Below are 25,166 nucleotides of genomic sequence, written 5' to 3'. Positions count from 1 at the left end.
AAAAAATAGACATTAGAGTTTAACATGCAAGTAAATAACTTGAATTCAATTATTAAAGGCACTCGCTCAATTAAGTAATGGAAATTGTAAATGCCTAAGCACTGATCTGGAAACATACAGAACGTGATTCTGATCTTGCTTACACCATTTACATACACCTAAAAATATGCAAGTCAAAGACCAGCCTGAGAACACAAGCATGGTCAACATCTGCTTTAACCTCTGGTTAACATCTGTGAGAGCTGATTCAGCCATTCGTCCAGTGGATATGCCTCTTGTTGAGTGTGACTCTGGAACAATCTGTATGTTTTTGAGATAAAGTTTTAGTTAAATCAATCTACTCAATCTGCAGATCAAGCACAATTTTAATTTAGCCACTGTTCTGTTCTTTGATTTACTTGCAGCGGTTCTGTAATTGTGACTGACACCCTTGAGGTGGATACCACTGATATATGGTGTTCGTACGGCATTGAGTTTGTGGAATACATCAGGATTCTTTTGGATAGAAAGCAATGTAATTGTAAATTATGTTAGAATGTGCTTTGTAATATCAGCAATTTTTTAAATGAATTGCATAAGCTGTCATATAGATACATAGCGTAAACTGCTACATATAAATAAATTTAATGTTTGATTTTGAGATGCTTTTTTTAATGAAGCTCTTTCTCTAACAGAGAAACATCTGAGACTTTTTGATACTAATACCCTAAATTTTTGTTTCAACTTAATATTTTGTAGAGTTGGTTAATGCAGAAAGGAAAGACCATTCGAAATGCTGTCAAACTGTATTTGAGCATGTGAGACACATGACATCTGCCGTTGAAAATGATGCCCCAGGGAATTTCCTCAACATTATTTCTGAAAATGTGAAATGCAGCCACCTTTGCTGATGAAAGGGCAGGAAGCTGAATGCCAAGCATGGCAATATCCAGCGTTCAGGGAAAACCAAATCAAAACAACACTCGCTTTGCAATACAACTGAATAAGCTTGTGGTACATGTGCAGGATAAATGGGGGTTTAAGTGCTCACCTAAAAGTTCTACAACCAGTAAGCTGCTCACCGTTCGGGGTATTTAATTCAGAAAAATGTAGTGCTTAGTTGATCTTCCCAAGGATTTGTACTTGGACTCCACCAACTCCAGGTATTTCAAATATAGATTCTTAGTCATCATCTCTGGTGCTAAATGCCAGCAATTATAAGTACTGGTTGACTCATTTCTATACTCCGTGAGGTTTTATGGCTGCTATAAAGCTTTGAAAATGCTGACAGACCTGTAGCCATCGTGGGCACTGCCAATATCAGGGTGTTTGATATTAAATATAGACGGATATTAAACCTTCATATTGCTGCACCCAGTTGTTCAACAGCACTGCCACCAGGGAGGATAATGTGAGCCAGGGGACACTAGTTCATCTAAGTGTAATATTTTATTTATTCTAATGATCTTTGCAATCTAAAGGACTGAAGTTGTTAACCATACATTATTATTTTGCCAGTGGGGTTTACTAGCTCTGTATTTCTAAGTAGAAGAGGAGAAAGACGTTTGCTTGTGTATTACATTAGTGTATAACCACGGAAAATTAGACCCCTTGTTTCACAAAATCACAGAACAGTCAAGGCTGGAGGCAGCTGGATCCTCAAGTCCAACATCCCCAGCTCTCACAGTATCAGCAAGAGCAGGTTGCTCTGGGTCATACACAGTCAAATTCTGAATATCTCCACAACCTCTCTGGGCAACCTGTTCCTGTATCCAATCATCCTTAGCATAAAAAAAAGGTTTTTCTCGTGTTTAAATAGAATTTTCTATATTTCAATTTGTGCCCATTGCCTCTTGTCCTTTCACTGGGAACCTCTGAGAACCATCTTCTTCACTCCCCTCCATCGGGAATTTACAATGAAAGCTGGCTGAAACCTTTAATTTATTGCACTAATGTCCGCTGTTGACCAAACCATTCCCTAGTGTTTGGGGCATGACATCCGATATGCCTTAAACCATGGCAAAGAAGGAGGAGCCAGACTTCTCCAAAGACGTGTGAGTCCTTCTCAGTATTCTGAGAACGCTTCTCAAGCTCTTGCCAGATGTTAGGTCCCACTCATTGCTAAATATCATTCTTGTTGTTCAAGATTTGAATTAAACAACACTACTTTTGTACAATATCTTTTCCCCTTTGTTGAGATCTGCCAAACGCTTGCTTAGAATTTAAGTTCACTTTGAAATTCTGGTTGGTAATGAGAATTATAGATTCGTCTGCTATTCATCTTTCTATAGATGGTAATTATTTCTGAAATCTGCCTGCCAGAAATTAAACAGAATCTCATTCAAACAAAAGAAACCTTTCCTTAATTGAGAGACTTGCCTACATGGCACAGAGTATGAAAACAAAAGTGCGCTTTCATAATCTTGAAGCCAGCTTCGGCATTGGGTTGGCTGATTAAAAAAAAATCCTCTATGAATAGGGTATGGCCTATATAAAAGAAGATAAAACCTCAAATTTACTTGCATTTGTTAACGTCCTCTTTAGCAGCCTTTCTACTCCAGAGATTTCCCTTCTTTCCTTTCAGTGTAAGTTGTTCTCATTAAGCTCTGTGATTACAAACAAGGCTTAGCGGTATTAAATGACTAGATATTTTTATGGCCAAATGGGATTACTTCGATAATTGGCTCTGATCTGTTGCAGAGCTTGTTCTCCCATACTTGCTGCGTCAAGCCTTGTAACATGATAGAAGTACCATCCAACTGACATTTCCCAGGTCCTTTGATCCTGGATCTCTTCAGAAGTTTAGTTTCTTTTCAGCTGTAGGCAGCATGTCACAGCCCCTCCAGAATTTTTTATTTCTTCTGGCGTTGTCCATGTTGATGCCTTCGAAACTTTGTAGTGAAACTGTGATGAAGAATGACAAGGCTTAAAACTGGGACATCACCATAGTGTTTCTTGCCTCCCTTTCTTTCCCAGGTCCTCAGCTCAGCCATCACGTAGCCAGGCCAGGTTCCGCTCTTAAGTCAGCACTCTGAGTTAAGAATCTGTGGCAGATCAAGAATAAGAGAGGTCGACAGACGCCTCCAGCACTGAAATTACAGACTGACAGCGTGGTGTCATCCACCAGAAATCATGGCATTTCAGATCCATGTATCCTGGTGCTTGCAATGACCAATCCCTATGATAAAGAGTGTCTGACCTGTGGTAGACAGACCAGTCAAAACCTCAAAGTGGTCAAAACCAAATAAAAACTTAATAGTTTCTTTCTCTTATTGTGGACACATACTGTCTTATGGAACAGAAAGGTCTGGTGCCGGCAGAGTTGGTTTGCATCTACAGGTCTGAGGAGATGCAGACTTCAGAATTATCCCGCATCTTTGTCCTCCTCAAACCTGAAGCCAACACAAGACTTTCTTGTGCCTCAAAGGGAAGGACTGTTGCTATGTCCACCCAGACGTGTAACGATTTATCTTCTCTACCCACTGTGTTGATAAGGCTACCCCACTGCTATCTAAACACTTGAAATTAACTCTTGAAATGTAAAAGTTCAGATGTTGCCCTGATGATGTTCCCCTTTATTTCTTTGGAAAGACTGGCAAACACTGACTCAGGCTTGATGCTATTTATTTAATGTGGGATTCTCTGATGATGCATTAAAGTGGATACTCGAGGGAAAGGGAAGATCAGGTTCCCTATAATACTCTGGAACATATTAATAAAACTCTGAGATGGTCCCAGAAAGCAGATATGTGCAGAAACTCAGGCCTTGCTGCCCCTCCAATCTGACCGAGGACAACATTCTCCTTCCTTCCAAATACGGCACTTCATGTAACTCTAAACAGTACAGCCCACCTTGGCCTCATTCTTACAACGGCTGTTCACAGTCACAGGGTGCAAAGATTTTCTTTGATATATCAAAATTAACCAGAAATGCAGGACTTAGGGAGTTTAGCAATTGTTTATGATATCCGTATCCCCAGAGGTGTTCTCTGTAACATTGAGAAGAGAATGCTTCTGTATTTGGAAATCCCAAGGACGATGAATTCATTAGAAAGTCGGGATTAGCCAGTGACAATAAAAACACCACTCGGTATGCCAGGAATACTTCAGAGGCTTTGAAAGCTTTACTTGACCAAAATATATTCACTAGAGTATTTTCTGCAATGACGAAAAGGTGCAACGGAGCTAATTCTCATAAAACCTTGAATAATCTGTGTACGTTTTCAACTGGCATTATTTTATGTATATATGTTTTGTAAGTATATATATTGATGTATAATATAGATGCCAGACCGTGTATTTTTGTAGCAGCTTGCCAGGCTAGGGGCTAATGCATGTGTTCTACTTCTGTGCCTGCGCCGTGATTTATTTGGAGGAGGGCATGTTTATGGCAGCGCTCCTCTTAACTAGCCAGTGGGTATAGTCCTGCCAAGTTCTGCTGTCAGTCTGTCGGTAAAAATAATGTCAGTGGTAATCAGTCATGCCCACTTTCATCCCTCCTGCCTTCTTTGCTCTTGGGGGTGGCCACTGTTAGGTGATGCACGCTGCCAGTTTAGCTCCTGTCTTACAGAAAAGGGATTTTCCCTTAGCACTCTCCTTTAGGAGGATGTGACCGTTGCCCACACTGCTCTAAATCTCCTACAGGAAAGGGCTACCGAGATGATTAAGGGACTGGAACACCTCCCTTATGAAGAAAGGCTGAGGGATTTGGGTCTTTCTAGTCTGGAAAAAAGACGGCTGAGGGGGGATCTGATCAACGCTTATAAATACTTCAAGGGTGGGTGTCAGGAGGATGGGGCCAGGCTCTTTTCAGTGGTGCCCGGGGACAGGACAAGAGGTAACGGGCACAAACTTGAGCATAGGAAGTTCCACCTAAACATGAGGAGGAACTTCTTTGCTGTGAGGGTGGCAGAGCCCTGGCACAGGCTGCCCAGAGAGGTGGTGGAGTCTCCAACTCTGGAGACATTCCAAACCCACCTGGAGGCGTTCCTGTGCCACCTGCTCTGGGTGACCCTGCTCTGGCAGGGGGTGGGACTGGGTGATCTCCAGAGGGACCTGCCAACCCCGGACATTCTGTGATTCTGTAATAAATAAAATATTATAAAAAAACCCAAAATTAAGAAAAGGCTACCTCACAAGCAGCCAACCGTTTGGATAACTGTCATGCCCAGCCTGGCATTTCTTGCTGCTCGTGCTGTGGATGGCTCAGCCAGCCGGGGCTGCAGCCCCCGGAGGGTAATGGGGGAAGACATGTAAAGGTCGTTGTGATTATAGTGAAGGAGATACTTTAAAGCAGAACCCAAATATAAAGTCTCGTAGAGGTTGGCATGCAAATTAAAATGTAAATAAGCTTGACAAGCTTTCCAGCAAGATATCAAACTGCCAAAGGGCAATTCCGCCTTCTCCAGGCTCTTTCTGCCCTTCATGAGCGTTGACACAGCTGCTTCCTCGGCCAGCAGCAATAGTAACCTCTGGGGGAAGGAGGGATATGAAAGGCAGAGTGATCCTTAGCAGCTGTCACATTTGCAATGGTTGCTCTTCAGAGTATTTCATAAGCCCTGTTTTTCAGTCTACTTGCCTTAGAAATTTAGGTTACACAATCACTCTAAACGAATAAACAAAAAGATGTGTATGTACGCACACAAGCATCGGCGACAGTCTTGAAGCTATGAAATTCTTACAAGCTTCGTGAAAAGAGGGTAATTGTGAGAGACTATTCCAGGCTTTTGGCATAATTAGATAGCAAAGAAATTGAGAGAGATGAGGGGAGAAAAGAGAGAGAGTGTCACTGGCATAGGTCATTCATTGAATTGTATTTAAACTGTAGCAGAAACTAGAAAAGGTCGACAAGGGTGAGACAGGCTTTTGAAAATGAAGGAGCTGAGGCAGAAGTCACAAGGTAAGAAGTCTTATAAAATAGATTCACCTCCAGCATCCTGGTGTCAGAGAGATATGTAATTATTGTTATTATTGCTTTGAGAAGTCTGCTTTGATTTGGTCTCTCTTTTTTTTTTCCCCTCCCTAGAGATTTAATTCATTTTGTTTTAACATCTGGCCAAAATTCATTTGCATATACTTAAAAATATACATACACTTAACCAGCCATCCCCTTGGCGTCCCTTCCCACCCTCTGAGGGCCGCTGCCCTCCCGTACTGGTGCCCTCCAGAGCAGCCCCTTGGCGTGCCCTGCACGGCCACGCCAGCTGCCTGGCAAACCCCTACAAAGCTGATTTTTGTTTCCCTTTGTCAGTGCGCGATACTCGCTGCCTGTTGGGATGCTTTTAGAGGCTTCCTGAGCCAGCCATCTCAAAAACAGGAACGGTTTGCTGCAGTAGCAGTGTCTGCTAATGTCTCATTACAATCAATTTAAATGCTTCAGTTCCACTGAGAGCTAATAACACATGAAAGTCAAAGTAGGCTCGTAATTTCAAAGACACGTATTTTTTTGTAGTGAACTGAACTACTATGCCCTGTTGAAAGCTTGACTATAAAAGACTTTGAAACTGTGTTTGTAGTGTCATTAGGACCTCGTCTTATGTACCTTCTAAGCTTGGAACAGTAAGACGTTCTCAGCTTTCAGTTTACCTTCGATAAAACAACAGAGCTTTATTTATTGTCCTTTGGAATTTTGCATATTTACAGTACTTATTTAATAGTATTAAAAAATTAAAACATCTAAACCAAAGTGACCTGCCTAGTTTTCAGCAAGATTCACATTACATTTCGTAGAAAAGAAAGTTTGTTTCAGTGCCCTTTATTCACTTCATCTTTTCCACTCCTAAATCAGCCTCTCAGCTTGATTGTCTTTCAGCTAAATGGCCTCGTGAAATGCAAAGTTAAAGTAATGATAGCAAATTGCACCTGAAATCATCATGGGCTGCTCTTCAGGTGGACGTCTGCTGTGAGAAAGGAGACTAATTGAACCCAACGAGCTCAATACCTGGCGGAAGTTAGGGAAACAGGGAAAAAAAAAAAAAAAACAACAAACAAATACCCAGATGCATATGGAGAAAGGAAAATCAAATTTACCTGTTCTTCAAAAAAAACTCAAGACCTGGCCAGATCTGGAATAGGTAGGACACTGAAGGCTTTGGGGGAAAAAAACAAAAGAGCAGTTAGGCTGAAGTAAGGCAAGAGAAAGTATGCTTATGTATTCTTTAAACACTATTTTAACAGGTAATTTTAGAGGCACAGTGGAGAGGGGGGACAGGTAATGGAAAGGAGGAAAGAAGGAAAGCGATGCAGCGTTTAACCACTCCAGCTGGGCAAAGAACAGGCATGGAGAATATCAACATACGCTGGGCAGTTTGCAAGCGAAGAAACACAGAGTGGTTTCTCCCCAGCCCACGGCGCGATGGGGGCTGTGGGAGGTGCAGGGGGGACGCCCGGCTTTCACCGAGCCTCCGGTGGGGTTATGGATGGGCCCGGGGAGCAGCAAAGGGGATGGAGGAGATGGGGAGCCTGAAGCTTTGGGGCTTTCCCAACAGCAGGGGCTGCGCTGTTGAGATGACCTCTCCTCTACCTAATTGTACCCGGCTCCTTACCACAGCTCACTGACCCCGCTGTTATGCTCATTAAAAACAGGGCTAATCTTTAACTCTAATCCCAATTGACGGCGTAGCCCCAGAGGAGCACTGACGGGGCAGCGGGGGCAGAGGCACGCAGGCTAATTTTACCATAAAATGCAGTGTTTTGTGAAGTTACATTCTAAGGTTGTAAAAGAAAGGGTCAAGAGAGGGGGAAATCTGAGCTTTGATTTGTTATGGGGACAGAAAGGACACGGCACAGACAAAAACCCTGCTGTTACTGGTACGGACAAGGAAGGTTGGTCCACCAGGCTCGTCCTGCACTCGGTGGAGAGAGAAGGTCCTCTGAAGGATGGCGGCCCTGAACGGAGCTGTGGGTGAGCATCTCTTTAGGGTCCCTAGAAGATTAACCCCCATAGGCTGAAATCAGCCTTTTTGAGTCCCCCGGCATCTGCCCACCTCAAGGTACAGGGTGGGAGGGCAGTGAACAAGGGACCCAGGAGTGGGACTAGATTGTGAGGATCCGGCTGTTTCCCTCCCGTTATTGTGGTAGCACGACTGTGCAGGAGGGTGACTAAAGACTGCAGCTTTGAACTTAAGGAGCGACGGTTCTAGATATTCATAAAAAAAACATTCATGTGGGACTGTAGTCCTTTGAAGGAAGGCAAGCTAAGCAAGTTGAAAAAGTTTGGTTTAACACAGACTGCAGAAGAGAGAGCAAGAAAACCTTAATTAGCCATTCGTAGCATAGCTAGTGACTGTCCAAACAGTGCAAGAATAGTCACAGCTACAAGACAGCTTAGTTCAAGCTGTGAAGCTTAATTTGCCCTATTACACTGGCAGGTGATGACAGAGTTTCTTCAGCCTAATGTTAACAGGGAACAGAAATTGCCTGTCCACTATGAGACATTATTTTTTAGTGGAAGAACAAAAAGTAGCAGGCAAAGAAACCAGTTATCTTCTCTCTTCCTCTCCCTTAGCACTGAGCCACCCCCTGATTTGGCTTGACTTCAGCCATGTTCTCTCTCTGTCCTCCAGGTAGTGGGTTTTTATTATTTTCCAATCTTGCCTATGACTAAGAAGGGGAAAGTGCAAGTCTCTGAGTTTTCCTGCAGTCTCTTGCACTTAAGGTTTTGTGCGTGAAAGAACTTTATCTTCTTTCTTGTGTGTATATGGCACCATGCTTTGCCCTAGAAGTCAAACATAATCCTCCCAAAATGAAAAGGTAGCTCATCCTGGAGAACAGTCTGTTCTGAGACTAACCAGCCCCTTGAACAGGCTAAAGAAGCTGCCCAAAACTTTTATTCCATTAATTTCTATGTCTAGGGCTAGTACATTGTTTATTCACTTACAAGTGAGTTTCACAATAAATTTATCCAAAGAAGACAGAGAACTATCACAAGTGAAAGCTAAGATGGGTTTACGTGACATTTTTGAAGCTTCGGTGCTCTGTGTAAGTCAACAGGAAAATTGTTATTCCACAAAATGCCACTGCAGCCAGATTGGTTTGGGCATCACTGATCTTGTGTGAATTAGCGCAAATTAATTTTCACATTAACCTGCTTACAGCCACGAACACTGCACTAGGTTCTAGGGGATTCAGTTAATTACAATAATAATACTTTTGTGCTAATTACAGGGACACACCAAAAAGGTTTCTGTAGCAATATTAACCCATTTTACAGCATGTAGGCCATTGGCAGTAATGAGCTTCACCTGTCCCAATTGGTACACAGTAATTTTCTTTAAGGTCTCATTTCTGACTTTTTCAAAAGGTTTTCGCTTGCAAAGCCATCCCTGCTTGCCTGTTCAGCTGTCTTCCCCTTTTTTGTAATCTTACTATAGTGTCAGTTCTGAAATATTCCAGTTTGTCATATTGTTTTCTCGTATTCGTTGTGCACTAGGAGGAATGGTCTTAAAAAGCAGCAAAAAAGCTTCAGATGAGACATTGGGAAAAATGCAGCTGCAGAAAGGAGAGTGAAGCACCAGAGCAGACTGTTTGGGGTGGTCGAAGTGTCTCCATCTCTGGGGATCTCTAAGAACAAATTAGACATCTGTAAAAAGATATAATTGTGACTTACACCCCCTGAGACCTTCCTGCTCCCACATGGCTTTGAGGTTCACAACCTCCCCGCCTCCTCTTCGCTCCGAGAGCTCAGGCTCATGCTCCAGCTGCAAGTTTCTGATGCCTGGCACCCATGCAAGCGTGTGCTGTTTGTCCTTGGAAAACGCTAGGCAGTGCAATTTGATACAGTCCTTGATCATTGCGGTCTAAGCTAAACCATCTCCATTTGTTTTGGAAAGTGCAGCCAGTTGCCCCAACGCAGACAACATTTAGGAACTTGATCGCAAATCCCAGACGATAATGCATTCCCAGACGATCCCGCCTGAGTCTCTCATTTGATCTGAGTGTCTTTTTCTCTTAGAAGACTGCGTACAGGAAACTTGAGTCATTCTTTATTCTCCAAGAAATTTCTTAAGTGTTTATGGGTTTTGACCATTCCTGTCCAAACTCTCTTTGAAAGCAGTACGGATGTGACATTTATCCATGCTAAATGCTGTTTAATCACAGAAGTGAAGGGATCAACTTGATCCACTGCGTTTTCCTACTTGGATCACCCTGGACAGTCACAAGTAATGAAGCAGAAAATCAGCAAGCCTTGGAGAACCTGGCCTTCCAAGGCTGAGCCAAAGTACAGTGTCAATAAAATATTACAGGCCATCACCATTTTTGTCAAGGACCTCTTCAGGAAAGGGAAAGCCAGTCTGCAGATGTCAAATAAATCTTAGGGTAAAGCCATAGACTGCAGTCGTGAAAAACTGTCACTGTATTAAAAATTATGATTTCCCCGCTGAAAATGGGTCTAAGAATTTGCCTTTCAAGGGAGCATATGGCTCTGCAGTCCAACTGCTGTCACTAGCTGTAGGCTGGCATCTGTGGGGAAAGTGTGCACCGGGAAATAGCTAACATTTGACACAGCACCTTTTTCTCTCTATATATATATATGCATTATATATATACACACACACATTATATAGAGAGAGATGCAACATATATGGCAGAGATTGTACGTTGTTTTTTTGTGTGTGTGTATGGTTGGACTCGATGATCTCAAAGGTCCTTTCCAACCATGAAGATTCTATATATGCATTGAATTGACTTTCTGTAAGGTACCGTAAAACACTGACAAACCAGTAATACCCACCACTTGAGGATAACAAAGCATTCGCTTACTCCAGAGAACAAGCAGTTGGTCCTTGGGAAAAGCTGTCGAGGTTGTGATTCTTACTCTAGGATGCTTGTCAAAATCATGAAAGAATATAAGAAGCCTGGATATCAGGTGGGAAGTTTTCAGCACTTCCATTTTCTGCTAATCTCTAAACTTTGTCTGTAATGTGGCTCACCAGCCCAGCAGGGAGACAGCAGAAGTCTTCTGCTTCCTGTAGGATCTTTTTGGTTTTACCTAAGTCTATGTGTCTGGCACACCTGAGTTGAATGAAATCACTGAAGGTATTGATTTGATGAACATGTCGATATGTGGTACACGTTGTCAAATTAACTGTGTATTTTCCGTTCTCACTCAGTGGAAAGGCTGTAATACAATAAAATTGTTTATGTAGTACCAGTGACGGGATAGATAATAGCAACGAATATATGAGCATGGGAATTATCACCACTGACACGAGAGCAAAGCTGGAAGATGCTGCTGTGCTGAGGCTCGGCAGACTTGGTTGCTCTGTCACAGAGTACTGGAGAATTGGCACAGGGAGTAGGAAAGGCCTCTCAGATGTCTATTCAACTACAGATAGTCCTTTATCTGGAAAACAATACCTACAAGTGTCCATCAGGAAAGGAGAAAAATTAATTATTTGTATTCAACAGCTCTGGAGATGCGTCAGTCTCTCCTCAGTAGTATGTAGAAGATACATTAAAACATAGATTTAGAAACAAAATAGGGAGATAAATCCAAAATGGGATAAAAAAAAAAGCAATATAATATAGTCTGGCAAATTTTCTTAATATCAGTCTTTGATAATACATTTAACTTTTAGAAAGAGGAATGTGGTTGATGCAATATGTCTGATTTTCCAGGAAGTCATTTGTTATTGCGTGATACAGGACACTGCTGTTTAAACCAGTGAAGACATTGCAGCACAGATAAAAAAGCCAACTAAAGGAGAGGCAGGCATACCGAAAAAGACCGCAACAATGATTGGATTGTTTATTTAGCAAAATGGAGATTGGTAGGTGAAGCTGTGTTCTCTGTAAATCTGTAACGAGAATCAATACACAAAGGAAAAGAGCAATTTACACAGAGGAACTGTGCTGGTGCAAAAGCCAATAAGTGGGCTTCAGCTGCACTTAGTTAGAAGAATAAGTCTAATTATTTAAGGACCGGATTCTGTGTGTATTGGTCTTCTTACAGTTATGAAATGCAAAATCTAACTAATTGTAAGACAGTCTTTGAGCAGTTTATGCACAGGATTTTTGGGTTTGATTTTCTGTAAAAGCAGGAATTGAACTTGATTAGGAAGATCTTTTCCAGATAGGTCTTTTATGCCGTAAAGGTGGGTTTCTGTGGCTCTGTGAATGATGAGCTCAAGAGCATCAGCAGTAATTGCAAGGCATTTCTTAGTATTACATTGATTTTTCAGACATTATTCCAATTTTACATGATCTGATGCTCAAGTTAACCCACGTTTCAGAGCATCCAGACCATCAAATATAGCCTCCGTGCCTAATTAGTGGCCAGTTGCACAACATACATTGCACAGTACTCAAAATATTTCTTATAATAAGGTGAGAGGCATGCAGGGAGCATGACTTATCCTGAGGTAATATATGTATTTGTCTTGTTTAAATTCATTCAGGCTTGTAATGTGCTCAACCGTTCCTTATTACCTGTTTGCATTAGAAACAGTAATCCCCTTAATCAGGAAGCTCTGGCAAACTAACACAATTCTGCAGCTGCTCTCAATATTGCCTCTTAGAAAAGATCAATACGCATGTGGGAACGTTTTTATTGATTTCATTCTTTTCTGCATACTTTTCTTTTTTGTTCAGCCCATTTGGGATTTTTTTTTTAAAGTTTTTTTTTTAATGGTAAAAATGGGTAGTTTTGTTTCCAGTCTTCGCTCAGTTCTTTTTAATTCAATAGTGTCGCAGGCAGCCTTAGGAGATGGCTGAAGATATCCTTGTCGGGAAGAACAGCACAGCTGAGTAAAGGAAAGTGAAGGTTTCAAGTGGAGGTAGCTTTAACCTAGCAGATTTTGAAGTCTGGGAATGAATATTTATTAATGGCATTATTCAACATTAGCAAATGGTATTAATCATCACAGCAAACCAGTTCAACCCAGTGAGGTGTATCCATGCTTATTTTCATGAGACTTTTGCCAAGATTCTGGTTGTATTACTGATGGTCCTTCTGGTCTCTGTGCTTGTGCGAGTCTGTAAGACTATCCTGTTATAGCAATAATTACATCAGGCAGTATTGGTATTCTTGCTGCTATTTAATTTTCTGGTTTAACTTATAACTTTTAAATGATTTGTGGGTTGTGGATTTTGAGGGTTTTTTACTGTAGGCCACAGTTTACAATCTGGTTTGTGGAATTAATAAAATCACATTAGCTTCCCCATCACTATTTTCAGAAAGAAACTTTTTTTTTCCAAGTCTCTTTTAGGACCCCCATTTTGTCTCTTCCCACTCTGAGTATATCAGGATTTCATGGAGCGTAAGTACAAAACTGGCATATGATGTCTTAGCTGTGAAAGTTTTCGTGTAAGTTTTCATAAAAGTTCACTTGGGAGTTTTGAGCCCTGATTTAGCAGCAACTGTGTTTTTTTTCATTTTTGTCTGAAAATCAGGCATTTCGTCTACATTTCCAGTTTTATTTCAAGAAGATTCTTGTACAATACCTGAGCAGGTCAGGTCTCTCCTTAGTCACAGTAAGTTGTTACTGATTCTGGAGGTGATGCAGTTGGATTATACCCTTTTTCTTTCCCCAACGTGGTGTAGTACAAGGTGACATCTTCTGCAAACAACAGTGCTGGGGAAGATGCCACCTGCCCCAGTCTGCTCCCAGCTCAGTATCACTGTGTCCTGCCCTCTTCACATTTGCAGGTAATTTTGTGTCTGAGTGTTTTCCAATACGCATCAATCAGACTCAGCCAGGTTAGCGTAAATAGACTAAACAGGCTAACCTGGTTCGTTCTTATTGAATCGTGTTTGGGAAAACTCACGTGAGCCATGTGGGGCACTCAGGAGGCTTTTGGAAGGAGGAAATATATGAACAGCTGGGAATAATTTACAATTAGAGTCCATAAAAAAGGAGTATCTATAGGTATAGGGTCAGTCAAAACCACCAAAATGGCTTGAGGGTGTTGCCATCTCTCGTGGTTTAGGCTGAGCTGGCCACTACATGAATGACACTAAGATACTCTAGACGTGGTCAGTGCTGTATTTTGTTTCCTCGTGTCAATTCATGTCTTTAAGAGCTGGAGGCAGGCTCAGCCAGCACCATCATTAAGAAGATATGGCTAATCGGTATAATATGCTCAACTCCCAAGAATTAGAACTATACTTGGTAAAAAGCAGAAGCAAGAAAAAGCACTGAAGCAAAAATAAGAAGTAACAATTGCCCCAGGACAATGATTTTGGATGGGGAATTGTGTATTCAATCGGAACTGAATAAATGTCTGAAAATAAGATCCTCTACCACTAGCCTGAAGCGACGAAATAGCTAAATGAATTAGCTTAGCTATTAATAGAAAGTAGGTTTTGTTTCTTTGCAATGTCCCACATAAATATTTGTTGAAGAAAGAGGATTCCAATGCAGGGAAGCTTTTTTTTTTTCCTTTTTTCACCTTGACAGAGTCATTTTGTGCCTAAACCAGCAGATATCTCAAAATGTTTCTGCACTGTACAAAACAGTAACTCCTACAAAGCTATCAAGGTTAATGAGACATATGCTGCTCTGCTGGGCAAGCCTGGCTGTGCAAGTTGGATGCCTGGGGCGATGTGCCCAATTTTTCCAAAATTTCACACTGTGCTGCCAAGGCAGACCATGTGTCGTGATGCGGTTGGTTTAGATCTGCCTCTCTGCTCTTTATTTGCTTTGCTTCTTCTTGGACCTGCGTACACACGGCATTGTCCAAGATGTTAGCTCGGTGTGAGCCTCGGGGAATCTGAAAAAGTGCCACAAACAGTCTTGGTTAGTTCAGGGGTGCACCGATTAAAATAAAGGGGGGGGATACCTTTTTGAGAATACAGTAAAATTTTGTGCAGGATAAAGGTTTCCAAAATCTAGAGAGGGAAGAAAAGGTTGTTTTTAAGAGCTATTGAGTTGCTTGCAGTTTTCTTCAATAGTTGGAAGAAGCTGCAAGAAAATCCCAGCTGAGAAAGTCCAGGCTGACACTTCGTAAGCCAAGGGTCGGCTTTAAGGGAACAGGTAGAACAACACCTCAGTGGGATACAAAGTCCTTGTCACTCACTAATAGCTTGATTTATTTTAGTACATCTCTTTCATTATGAGGCATGAAGTCTCTGAAACTAAAGCTTCCAGAGACTAATTTGGATTGGAATTATATTCCCCATGACTAAGAATAGAGCACGATATTAGTCTCCTGAACATATCGTGGGAGGAAGATATCTTTTCAGGTGTATTTATATTCACAGCTAACACAATGTGAGGGCTGTATCTAATGGTGCAACAGATGGAAGAAGCATTGTCTTCAGTAATAAAGCAAATGGAAATAAAGTAAGTAGTGATGTTTGGGCAATGAGGCCAGCTACAGAACAAATAAACAGGGTGAAATTTTAATTAGAAGACAGGCTCAAGTGTAAATACCTGTATATGGGTAAAGGAAGACAACTGACCAATATCAAAGAACAAATACATTAATGGCCCTACTGTGCTGAAGCTTTAAACGCCAAAGCAATGAGTAAAATCAGTAAATACGCCTGTGTCATTATTTCTGAAAGGTACCAGAAAAGGTGTGTTAAAAATATTCCAGTAAAAACAAGCAGATATATTCAAACTAATAAAAAACTAATAAAATGTAAAAGTATCTTCCCTTCCCCAGTATTGAAATCTGTGTTTTTCATTTCCTTTGAGTGAGCTCAGGGGGGTTATGTGACTGATAAGAAGTAGCAGCATAACTTGTTCTGTTGCTCAGTGCATCCTGAATGGAGCGATGCCCTTCGAGCAACACTTTCTCCAATAAATAATGGACACTATTGCATTGCCTATTGATGGCATTGGAATTGTGTGCATTTTTTCCTGTCTAGTGATGAATTTAGCTGATGTTAAATCCAATAGATCTTATGGACTTGTTAAAAGCATAGCGTTTGTTATGCAGTATGTGATCCAAAGCCAGCCTCGTCCAGAACTTTGTCCCTGGCAGTGGCCAACATCAGACATGGCAGAGGAAGACATAAGAAGCAAAGGTACAGCTAACTGTACCTAAGCATACTATGTTTGTTTGTTTATTTCTTCAGAAATTACCGCAGACCGCAAAGATTTTTCACCATCACTAGCCTGCTGTGTAACTGCTTGCGACCTCAGACAGCTATAGAATTGACCTCCTAATCATCTGAAAACAGCTGTCAGGGTACTTTTAGCAAAAATTGAAGCAAAAAAAAAAATAATAAGCAGAAGACATAAAATAGTAACCAAAATTATTAGCAGTTCACGTCTTTTTGCACACTTGTTCACTTTTTATGTGTGTTACAGTAGTTTCAAAGGCCTTCAGAGCTGTGGGATGCTGGGCATCTGGCAGGCATAGCTGTAGACACAATGTTAATCTAGGATCCGTATCTCTGCCTTAGGTGCCAGGACTTACTCTTTGTGACGTATCCAGCTTCACACTGTAAATTTGTGGAAAAACAAATATCAGACACAGTCCTCTGAATTCTCGATGCTGGTCCGCTCACCTTCCCCTCACCACCATGCGTAGGACGGTGGTGACGGGACAGCACTGGGGGCAAAGGGGAGAAATGGGAAATACTCCCTGCAGGAAGAAGTGCGTTCTTCTATTATTTTAAAGCTTAAACAATTCAGAAGAGACATCTGCTAAGAGGAGGTAGAGGGGAAAAGAAATATTTACATAAATAGCATAAGTAATGTTACCATAATAATAGTATCATGCACATTGCTATCTCAGATGTCCAAGGCAATACGTTCATGACTTGCCTTCGCGGCATACAATTTGTGTTATCATAAACAGAACAGAAGAAAATCTCATAAGGTTTAAGCTGGCCTAGATCCACTGAAATTATGCCAAATTGATGCTGATGGAGAAGCTGGTCTGGCACCTACTCCTTTATTATAGTGTCTGGAGTTATTTGACGTACCCTTTTTGAGGCCATAAAGTTCTGTCTCTAATACCTTCCTAGTTTTTTGGTTTGGTTTGGTTTGGTTTGGTTTGGTTTGGTTTGGTTTCAAGCAGTGTAGTCTGTTAAAATTGGACAGTTCGAGCCTTAGTTTCCTTCCACCCCCCGACAGAGTCCAAGAGATATACGCTGCCTTTTCCAACCTTCCACTCGCATTGTAGCCATCGCTGCTTCACCGTTGGCTGAAGTGGGTTACAGATATATTATTCTAGAAGCACAAAAGCCGCAATTAGGAAATCTGTTATCATCTAGAAGCAAACAGTGATGTTCCTGAATGACACAGGAAAGCAAGTTTTGATACCTGCTGACAGAAAGATTTGCTATCTCGCTAAAGATACCAGCACTAAAAGAGTTCAAACTAATAAAGACTTGGACCATGATGCTGAACTATTATTTTCACTGTTGTATAACACGTCGGCATTTCTGTTGCTTAACTATAGTAAATTTGTAGGATCAGGGCTTTTTTGTTTTCATGTTCTCTAAGTTCAATCAAAGCTATAATCTTTACTATAAACTTAAAAGTCAAAAATAACAGTAATGTAGCTTTATAAAATTCTGCAACTCTTTCTCATAGAAGAGCTGCAGAATATTTATTCATTTATCATATCTATTCTTTATTTATATTACCAAAAGGTAGCATCAAACGATCAGATATAAAATCTCTGCCTTTGCTATTTTTAGATGTAGAAATTATTTGATTTTCACTCTGATTTTCTAAATATTTCTTGAGGTTTGGTTTCTTGCATTCATTTTTGGTCTCTCAAGTATATCTAAGGCTCCAAGAGCTATCATGCTCAATTATGATAGATTTTTAGGCCATTTCTGAAGTGACTTGGAGAATTTGTACCTAAACTTTCAATGCACTGCTTATTTTAATTGAAAAAGTCCTTGCCCCATAGACATGAAAGGACTTAAGTCACAGCAACACTCATCCCACCTGTCCCTAATCTCCAGGCATCCTCCATGGATCTTACAAATTCATGGCATTTTCCTGCACAACATGTGGAGGGACTTAAGGGTTCAATAATCGGACTCACAACAGCCCTCATACTTAGATCATGGGCCATCAAAGGTAGTCAATAGGAAACTCGAAAAGGAGATATGTGTGTGTGTGTGTGTGTTAAAACAACTCCTCCCCACGTGTTGTTACCCACCTGCACAGCTGTAGAAGGGGTTGCAGGATTTCAGGTATCTAAATCACTTCAGCAGTAAAAACGTTGGTGTCTGCATACCCTCAGATGCCAAAGTGGACTAGGCAGGATTTTGTAGATCATCGTTTTGATCTTGGCCAGCTAAACTTGACGTTTCAGTTGAAGTGCATTACTGTTAGGGTTTGGGGGTTTAGATGCTTTTTTAATGGGGCTGGGCATTTACCTTGCTTTGATTTCTCAGTATGTGAACTAAGGGGAAGCTTCAAGGTGTTTGAAGATTACTCCCAAAAGTCTATCCGGTCCTTTCAACACAGAAAGGCAAACGATTGCATCAATATTCAAGGGTTAGAATATATGTGAGTCCTGGATATAGCACTCGGCAAGCTGTCGGAATGAGGTAGAAGGAAAAACAGCAGCTCCCTGTCCGCATATTCAGGCCAATGAGTTCTGTATGAAGCAGACAAATGTCTGTTGTTCAAACTGGTGTCGCTATTTGATAAATACACTCAGTTTTGCCCTTAGTTGGGCTTGGAGACAATTCACACTGGCAACAATTCAAGCTGACTCTTTCTCCTGATGCCCAGAGGGCTGAGCAGAGCCAACGGTAGAAAACAGACCCCTGGAAAAGTGGGAACTAGCTTGGGATAGCACTGCTGGGGCTGGCAGGCCGCGCAGAGCTCTACAAGTCAATGCCAGAGCCCTGAAAATGGCCTTGCTGTCCCTGCAGCCGGGTCACTCCTCATGGCAGCAATCTCCTCTCCCACTCCCAACGGCACTAGCTCCACATCTCCAGGGCTAGCGAGTGGTATTTGTACCCTTGGGATGGCTAAATGCAGGTCTACCAATGCTGCCGCGAGCCCAGAGCCAGCTCTAAAGCAGAGCATGAACAAACACCTCCCTCCATCTCATCTGCCCTTCTTCTTAAAGCATTTCCAGAGCCGCAGACCAGCACAAACCGTTGTATCGTCTGGGCTGGCCCCAGCAATAATACAGGTTACAGTTTGCTCATCCATTTGCCCTTTTATTCTAATGCATAACTTTATCAGTTTCTTAAGCTACCAAAGTTAGTTAGAACATTAGTGAATCAGGCAATGGGTAGGACCTTTGCAGATGGATTTTGGTAAGTAAAATTTGGCAAATTTCGCTAATGATGCACTCCAGCAGCACTACGTTCTTTGTTCTCCCTTTCTTTAAAGGGCATGAAATTAGTGAATCAGCTTTAACTGTATTTCATGTCGGCATGTCACAACCTCGGTGTCCTTTTAATTGTGTAGGAGCCTTGGAAGTGTGTTGTTTAGATTCAGTGATGAATTTGAAGGAAGTATGATTTTTTTTCTGGACTTTAGCACTGACACTTATTCGCACCCAGCAAATGAAAAGCTATTAGGAAACAGCTCCTCTGGAATGACCCCATATATAAAGGAGTGTTAAGAAAAAAGAAGTTTTTGCCAGTGGGTAGGACTACCGTAGCAGTTCTGGTGGCAGAAATGGAGCATCGCTCTTTCTTTTTCTGCTCGCATTTCAAATGCAGCCGTCACTGTAGTACCCAGGCATCAGAAGGAGAACTAGGAGGACTGAGATTAAAGAAGCTGATCTGAGCTGGGTCTAATACTACCTGCATTCATGGCCTTGCAATTTTTTTGTCCAGGCATTTGTCTGGAGAAAGGGAAAGGTGTGCATTTCAGTATTTTTTGATGGGTAAATATGAAGAAGGTACTGTGGGAAAATACAGGCCCATAAATTGGGTTATTTTCAAATTATCTGTGTATTTCAATCCAAAGGAAAAACATTCAAGAACAATGTAACAGAACTATTGTTAGTACTTCATTATGTTGTTTGTTTTTTTTAATATCAAGCAGGGGGCAGTACCTTGAACCCTGAGCTTCCATCACACACTTATTAGACAATTTTTAAGATATGTCGTGGTTTCAAAATGTCTTCCGGAAAAAGAGAGGTGATTAAATTCAGAATAAATTTACGGCCAGTTGAAATCAGTTAAACTACAAATGCGTCCTGAAATTGGAACACAAGCTATAATATCATCATCTGACCAAGCTGTAGTCATCCCAGTATCTCATGAGCTGGTGTTTCAAGTTGCAAGTAGCTGGATGCTGCGCTGGAGAGAGTCAGATTTTCAATCCTCTCTTCTCACTCTCCAGATCGGTGTCTAAATCTGGGAGTTACTCCCACACCTCGCATACCGAGTCTGCCTGGGATATGGTTGCTTGTTAAAGGGAAAGCCGCCGTTACAGCTGCTCTGATGTAAATCATTCATATCTTTGGCCTCATCCAGATGTAAAACATCAAAGAAGCTGAATTACACTCTATGTTTACTGTCATCTTCAGTGACTCCACCACACGTGAGAGAGACCTAGTAACAACTCTTAAAATTGTAGTATTCTGTCTGTATGCAGAGGACTGACACCGTATGAAGAGAAAAGCAAGCTTTTTCTTTTTTTAAGATCACCTTTCCTATTTGCCAAGAAGAAATGTTAAATCTGTTATAATGAAATATAAGTTCAATAAAGCCCTGCTCAGAAGATTATTATTTACTAAATAAATTCTAGAGCGGGGGAATAGAACAAATGTGACTCACATAGAACAAACGGAAATCCTACGCTGGGATAAACTCTTCAAACCTAAACTCCACTTTGAAAAACAATACAAATTTGTAGGAGCCTTAGTTCCGCTGAGGATCTGGGATTTTAAATCACCGAGAAGTTTAAAGAGGTACTCTAGGTGAAAGAAATGAGGAAGAAACAAGCTACAGGATAAATCTGAAATACAGTCTGCGTGTAGGAGTGTCTCTTCTCCTGCAGAATTTCAGCTGCAGTCGGTGAAGTCATAGGTATGTGGGAAGACCCAAGAGTCTTATACCCCAGCAGTGGTTCCCAGATGATTGGCAAAGTAGCCGCTGTCACTTGACAAACTGGGTAGATAGTGCCAAAGCAGCTCAGTGGCAATGGAGTTAAAATGCCTCGAGTAAGAAGAAGGTAAAAAACCCAAACACAAAAGCCCAAATCAAAGCACCCTGCTAAGCCAGCTTGAAGGTAGCTAGTGTCTATGCAAAATGTGGGATCTTGGAAAGGTCAGATGTTATTATCCAACAAAAAGTTAAAGGGCACTGAATAAAATGAATTAGTTGTTGTTGTTGCATCTAGACATTCTGGGAACTGAGCCCGCGTGAACAGCAAATGATCAAATAAAAACAATGCTGAGATTTCTGCTAGGAGAAAAGGAGAATATTGCTGTCTTAGAGCATTCTCACGTAGCCCAAACAGTAACAAATGGGGAGCAGCCCTGTAGGTTATAAATGCACAGTAAAGATTTATTTGCTTAAACTGTGAGGTGGTGTGGTCTGGTGGGATGTACCTCCATCCTTTAAGGGGGGAAACCTCGCGTGCTGGTTTCCCTTCTGCTCCAGAATTGCTGTGGGGAAACGTAGACCCTCCTTTTGAAGCAGGTGGTGAAATAAAACATTGAGGTGCAGGGAAGATCTTCTTCTCTTTGCTGGCATCAATCTGCAGCATCTTACTCTTCAAAGTGTCACTGACTCACTGAAATGGATTTTGTACACCCCCTCAAGTTAGTCTGCTAGCTCGCGTTGGTAGTTTTCCCAGGCTTAGGTTGAATTATCACTTTCTGTGTCGCTGGAGCATTGCCGTAGGTTGTCGGTTTCAAGGAATTAGAGCTTGTCTCCAAAACTTCAACTTTTCCTCTTGCAAACCAAAACTTGGCCCATTAGGTCACACAATGAGCAACGTGCCCGCAGGAGGGACCGTTGACCAGGCTGTACAAGGCATGTGTCCTTTCAGAGAGGAACCTCACTAAACGATACACCTCCAGCTGAATCCTTGCCCCAATGTCCCATGTTGCTGGTCAGCAAGTCACAACATTTTACAAAGCTACCAACAGAGCTGTGGAGAAGAACAAGGTCTGGAAACTGGTTTTGTGCCACTCTTAGGCAGCTTAAGCATGTCTGGAGTTTCTGGGATCACCCATCCTAAGACCCAGCCATGGCTCCACCTATTTAAAAGAAACAGAGCCCAGTCCTCAGTGGGCTGGCTAAATAACCTGGCGTATTGCTCGTACAACAATTTCACAGCTGCTTCCAGGATAATTTGGCTTTGATTTATCTCCTTCAGTTCGGTGGGATTTTACACGAAATGCTTGACTCATTAGTAACTTCAGTGCATCATCCCACTGCCCATAACGAGGTGTCTCATTCTTTGGAAGGAGAAATGATTTAGTGGAAAACTGCTTTCAACATCCCTTTTGCAGACTGAAAGATATTTGGTAACACACTTTAAACCTCCTTTCCTTTCCTTGAACTGCAGGAGAGAGGTTCTAGCTATTTATGTTTTCACACAGTTGGTACTGAAATGTTCACGTACCACAATAAAGAGGCCATATATTTACCTAAGATAATATATTGATGTGACGTTCTGTTAGACCTCGATTTTCAGGACATGCCTTACACTCATTAATTTAACATTAATTTGCATTTAGCAGCCCTAATGATTATATAGGTCAAGAAAACTAAAATATCTTTATTCTCTGATTTTTTTATCTCCTTAGAGTACGCTCGGTTTGAGGCAAAAATCCATGACCTGCGCGAGCAGATGATGAATCACAGCATGAGTTCTGGGTCCGGCTCCCTGAGGACTAATCAGAAGAGGTCACTGTATGTCAGGTGAGCGGGGGGAGCTTTCTCCTGGGAATGTGTCAGCAGCTACCTTGTCTCTGCCGGACTCGCGTGTTGTGGGTTTGGCAAGGTGGGAAAGAAGTTTGAGGAGCTGAGTGGAACTGAACTGAGAAATGCGTCGAACTTACAAGTGCAACCCCATTAGTGTGAAAATTGGATGAAGCCCTATTGCTTAATCTGATCATTTCAAGCTGTTTTCAAAGAGCATTATGCTTTTATGGTGATTTGGTTTTATGAGATGAAGATTTCTTACTGGTGGTCGGCTCTTTCGATATCCGAGATGGATATTGTGTTGTAGCGACGCATTGCCTTTCTGTGCGAGGTCTTGCCCAGACATGGAGCGATTATCCTCACAAAGAGCACTTTTCCCCCAAGACCTTGTTACAAAGCAAGGAAAATTATATGCTATTCTGAAGGCATGGCAACCTGCTGCTATCCCCTTGCGTGTGTTTATGCTTCTATCAGTCTACGCTAGAAAGAATTTACCATCTACCTAGCAAGATCAAATATGCAGATGAGATGCTAAACAAGCTGATGTGCATAGCTTAAATGGGGTAGCGAATAACAGGGGAACGGCCTGACTGTGAGCCAGGCAGTGGCGGTGGTTGTCGTTTTGCTTGGACTGTGCAAGTCTATTGCCCTGGCCATTGCTGGCTGAGAGGCTGGGAGTTGCCCATTTGCCCCCGGCAAAGCTCTTGCTGTCACTCCCCTCTTTGGGACGTGGGGAGACTACGGGACTCCGTGCCACATATTTTAATAATCTTAAAAATTACGCTTCTCTAGGCTTTTCATTTTCTTTTCTCTACCCCCCTCCCCCCCCCATTATGCTCAGCATATAATTTGAAATTCCTGACAATCATGAAGTAGAGGGAAGCAATTTGTCAGCCTCCAGGCAGTGATAATTATTCATGGGGGAGCTAATTCAGGTGATAACGTTGCAGAGATCCAATTAAGGCTAAATTCTACATTTTGTCATTGTGCCCTCAGAGTGAAGGGGTAAGGTAGGAGAGAAGGAAGGAAAATCTTAAATGTTAGCATGGATGGTCTTATTCTAGTGGGTAGCAATCCCATGAAGCACTAATTGGTACTGCTGCCAGAAAGAGCAAGGACTGAAAGGATACGGATCACTGTTACCAGTGACCTTGCTATTGGGCAAGGTCAGGTTGGAAGCGTCACAGTTTTCGATGCATCTTTAACCTTCTCTGACTTCTCCAGCTCTGTTTTTACTTCTGGAGCTTTTCCACTTGCAGTAGTTTTTTTCCAGACCAAACACAGAGTGACTTCATTGCCAAGAGCTTCAGTCAGCTTCCTGAATTTGCATTTTATGAAAAGCTACAGTTATTGGACGTGTAGTGCCAGATCCAAGCTTACTTTTCTTGAGGTAAGCCAGGAACGCGAGATGTGGTGAACAGTGGCACAAGAAGCCCAGACCAGCGACCAGGTCAATTCAGGTGTGGGCTAACACAGGGTCCTGAACAACTTACTGGTTTGAGCTGCAGCAAAGCCCAATTATCCCTGTATCAGCATCAACCTGGTGAGCCCTGCTGAGAACTGAGGCTTATTAGCTTGCGCGCTCCGCCAGGATAATATATCTGTGCTGCACCCGCACTAGCCTAGCTCTTCCATATGGTATTGCTCTGCGTGCCCCGATGAGCCTGGTTTTCTGCTAGTTCATGAATTCTGGATGTGGTCCGTCTCACTAAGCTGATACGCCCTGGTGCTTCCCTGCAGGAATCTTTGATGTCTTAGCTGCATATCTAAATATCGCTTCCCAAACCATAAATGCAAAAAAAAAAAAACCCTGTTATTTTATTCCAGAGTCATTCCAAAAAAAAAAGCCCCAAACCTCTCAAGCAGAAAACCTCAAAAGCCTCAGTCACTTTTGTTAGCAGAATTTTTTTGCAGTCAAACCCACACAATTGTCCGTGTCCGACTCTGGGAAGCCTGAGAGGCGCTTTATATCATTGTGGTGTGTTTGTAGAGCAGCGGTGCCGGCAGCGTTGTGCCAGGCGCTGCTAGTTCATATCGGATGCACTAATTACAAAGGTGGTTTATGTCTACGTTAGGCACTAAGGCAAAAATAAGTGTGGTCTCAGAAATGTGCTTGTTTTCAGAGACTGAAATTTTCACTTTAGGGATAAACTCTTTACAGCCAGGTAAAATGTCTGGGATTTTGCTTTTTTTTTTTTTTTTTTTTTTTTGCATTCTTACAACTCTGAAATTTCTGTTTCAATGCATCATTTTGGTCAGCGTGTGCAAGAGAACTAGAGGCAAATTGCCGCATGTTGCAAATCTGTAGCTGTAATGCCAAGTTTATGATTCAGGTTTGCTGTTTTCCTTTCTTTGAGTTGTGGAGATTTTGCTGCCCTTCACAAAATACAAGCATAGCTATTTTTTAGCCAGAGAGCTTACT

At 41.8% G+C, this 25,166-nt stretch overlaps 1 protein-coding gene across 26 annotated transcripts in view; it reads left to right on the top strand.

Moving 5' to 3' along the window:
• DLG2 (discs large MAGUK scaffold protein 2) overlaps positions 1 to 25,166 on the top strand; it is a 1,060,606-nt gene that overhangs the window by 935,479 nt on the left and 99,961 nt on the right. For 25 of the 26 annotated variants that reach the window (XM_063325909.1, XM_063325871.1, XM_063325941.1 and 22 more), the window contains one exon: positions 22,627 to 22,741. In XM_063325909.1, coding sequence (XP_063181979.1) covers positions 22,627 to 22,741 — 115 coding nt within the window. Of the gene's footprint in view, positions 1 to 7,708; positions 7,883 to 22,626; positions 22,742 to 25,166 lie in introns of those variants that run through there. The other variant, XM_063326058.1, reaches the window with a different exon arrangement.

Source organism: Chroicocephalus ridibundus, chromosome 1 (assembly GCF_963924245.1).
Source record: "Chroicocephalus ridibundus chromosome 1, bChrRid1.1, whole genome shotgun sequence".
In the NCBI taxonomy this organism is placed as follows: Eukaryota; Metazoa; Chordata; class Aves; order Charadriiformes; family Laridae; genus Chroicocephalus; species Chroicocephalus ridibundus.
This window is presented reverse-complemented; position numbering and strand designations above follow the sequence as displayed.